Here is a 3,012-nt window from a genome sequence, read left to right as displayed (position 1 = left end):
AAAAAAAAAAGCCAACAGAAGGAAAATACAATGGAATGTTTTTGTACAGAAAAGTATCAAGACCCAAATGCTAACCATATCATGAAAAATGTAGAGGTCTGAGTACAACAAAACACTGAAAAAAAAATCACAGATTCTGTTCAAAGCATCTCATGAAAAATGTTAATAGTAAGGTGACTAGATGATAACTGCAATGTCTAAAACCTACGAATTAATATCTAGACATACAAGGAACTCTGAAGGATGGGGTTGGGAAGGAAATCATGAATACCAAATGAAAACAAGCAGAGTGTTATCAATGGGTACTTCACAGAAGGGGTAAAACTGAAGGACCTGAGGAATCACAAGTACTTATCGCAAATGGTCAGACACATGTAANACTTCACAGAAGGGGTAAAACTGAAGGACCTGAGGAACCACAAGTACTTATCGCAAACGGTCAGACACATGTAAATTAAAACAAAAGCAGCCAAAATCAGAGGGGTGGATCTTATCAAGTAGGGAGGAGACTGTGGGCCAGGTCCATAATGGGCATGGCACTAGGTAGAGGGGGCAAAAAAGCTCAGGGACTGTCCACAGGAAAGTGATAATTTAAATGTGGTACTGCAAACTGCAAAAATCTATACGGCAGTTAGGAGTAACAGAAGAGATGTTCACAGAGTTGACAGAGACAGACTTAAAACAGAGCTAAATGAAAGAGAAACAGACCAAAGTCTGCACATGGAACAATACCAGTACATAATTTAAAAACAGAACACACCAACCAACAGAATGTATTTTATAAGAACTTGCNTTATTAGAACTTGACTTGTGTGAGAACACAGGTATCAAATACATTACAACAGGTACCTAGAACTGGGCTGGCAGAGAAAGGGAATAGGTAGTGAGAATCAGAAATAGCAGAATAGAGGATATAACCTAAACTAAAAGTTCCTGCATGGATTAGTAATGACCACACTCTGCCCTCAAGGTCCGATACAAAAATTAAAAAGAAATAGAAAATCATTAGGATGCTAAATCAGCTTTAAATACTTGTCCATTTAGCAAGGTTCAAGTACAGTAAACAGGGTCTGGTTACATATCCCAGCTTCTGGGGTTAGTTTCACAGCCACGTGACCATAGAAAAATCAACGTAACCAAGACTTTGTTTCCTTGCCCACAAAATGAGGAGTAGAATTACATAATCTAATCTCTGAGGTTGCTTCTAGTTCTTTCTAGAGTCTACCCATTCAAAGTTCTTCACTAAAACTCAAACATTCCAATTTAAAATTAAATTGTACAGATCTTTTTTCCTTTTATTTGGTTTCTAACTTTAGCAAAGTCAACCCTTCTCCAATAAAAAACAAACTGAAATATTTAGGACTAGTAAAGGTCTCAGAACAACAACAACAAAAAAAAAGAACTGAATTTTACTCTAAATCTCCTTTCAACATTAATTTTGTGGTACCACTTCTTAGACACTATAGATCTACTAATGGTTTAAAAAGATTTGTGAGGATGGCAGAGCTTACCAGTATCTTAAATCATATAGATTGATTCCCATGCCTGTCCTACTACAAGACAATGAGGCATAGTACCTTTCCAGCTGACACAAGACCCCAGTTTTCTGTTTTGATCTTGTTCTTCTAACGGTGTCCTGTCCACCTGAATCCCAGAATCTTCTCTACTTAAGGGCTGTTGATCATCTTCATCTTCACTGTCTTCAGACCAATTCTGATTAAAAAGGGAGATACATCAAGGGAAGAAGAAAGGGCGGGGGGTAAACAGAACGGGGAATGAACCATGAGAGAGTATGGCCTCTGGGAAACAAACTGAGGGCTTCAGAGAGGAGGGGGGGTGGGAGAATGGGATAGGCTGGTGATGGGGAATAAGGAGGGCACGTATTGCATAGTGCACTGGGTGTTAGACACAACTAATGAATCATGGAACTTCACATCAAAAATCAGGGATGTACTGTATGGTGACTAACATAATATAATAAAATAATATTATGAAAAAAATAAAATAATATTATGAAAAAATAAAACTTTTCACACACATCTTCTAAAAACATATTTTATCTAAATAGTCAATGTTTAAAATTAAAAGGGAAAATATAAATTATATAATTAGGGATATATTTAGATGTTAATTGTATTATAATACAAACAAGAAATATATTAAATTATGTAAAAAAAAAAAAAAAGGAAAATATAGCTTACCCTTAGGAGTGTATGGTGACTGGAGCTATTTAGATGAAAAGATTAAGAAAATTTCAAAAAAAAAAGCAAAAACTACACCTAATGACACTTTTTTCTAAATGTCTTGAAAGTTACTATGATAGCCTGGAATTATTTTTGGTGGCAAAACCCCCAGGATTAAAGGATACTCCTTACACGATACTTACATTCATTCCATACAACTTCCTCATACTATTGGTTTGGTGCAAAATCTTAATAAATCTTTGATGATAAACTACTCTAATTTATTGTGAAGAATGTTCTTGTTTTAGTTAAGTTGCTCTAGAGTGAAAGGAACCATAAAAATAATGTATCACTTGGCATATATTTGNCACTTGGCATATATTTATATTTTCAATAGCAAAACTATTGCCACTTACTGGTGTGTCCACATTTGGACCAAGGTCAATTTCTTCACCTTCCATCAAGTATTGTCCCCAGTCAAAATCATCTTTCTTTTCTAAAACATAACAGAAGAATTTCATCAGCTTTATAAAAAATATGTGGGAAAAAACCCCAAAACTATAGGAAAAAAGTCTATCAAAACTCAAAACGCACTCAGGAGATGACAAAGCTCAAAATCACTGAAACACTCAATAAATTGATATTCTAATACATTTTAAAATTTAACTTATCTTCAAAAGTGATTTTTCTCTTTATATAATTGAAAATAGTTTAACTTAAAGTCAGAACTTAAATTTTAAATGATTTGTCATTGCAACTGTATCCAAAGCAACAGAAATATTTTAGTTTCATAGATTTTTACAACTTTTTATAAAATGTCTGGTAATTA

The 3,012-nt window shown here is 34.2% G+C and overlaps 1 protein-coding gene across 1 annotated transcript; it reads right to left on the bottom strand.

The window, feature by feature from the left end:
* Positions 1-799: 799 nt before the first annotated feature.
* On the bottom strand, positions 800-2,927 carry LOC117797629 (gamma-tubulin complex component 5-like). The gene is made up of 2 exons (XM_034650043.1): positions 2,600-2,927; positions 800-1,713 (listed from the first exon to the last, which is right to left on the bottom strand). Exons 1-2 carry the CDS (start codon positions 2,702-2,704, stop codon positions 1,519-1,521), a joined length of 300 nt encoding a protein of 99 aa, XP_034505934.1. The 5' UTR covers positions 2,705-2,927; the 3' UTR covers positions 800-1,518.
* Positions 2,928-3,012: the final 85 nt, after the last annotated feature.

The sequence above is a fragment of the Ailuropoda melanoleuca genome, unplaced genomic scaffold (assembly GCF_002007445.2).
Source record: "Ailuropoda melanoleuca isolate Jingjing unplaced genomic scaffold, ASM200744v2 unplaced-scaffold10192, whole genome shotgun sequence".
In the NCBI taxonomy this organism is placed as follows: domain Eukaryota; kingdom Metazoa; phylum Chordata; class Mammalia; order Carnivora; family Ursidae; genus Ailuropoda; species Ailuropoda melanoleuca.
Note: the sequence above shows the minus strand (reverse complement) of the source record. Positions and strands in the feature narration are given on the sequence as shown.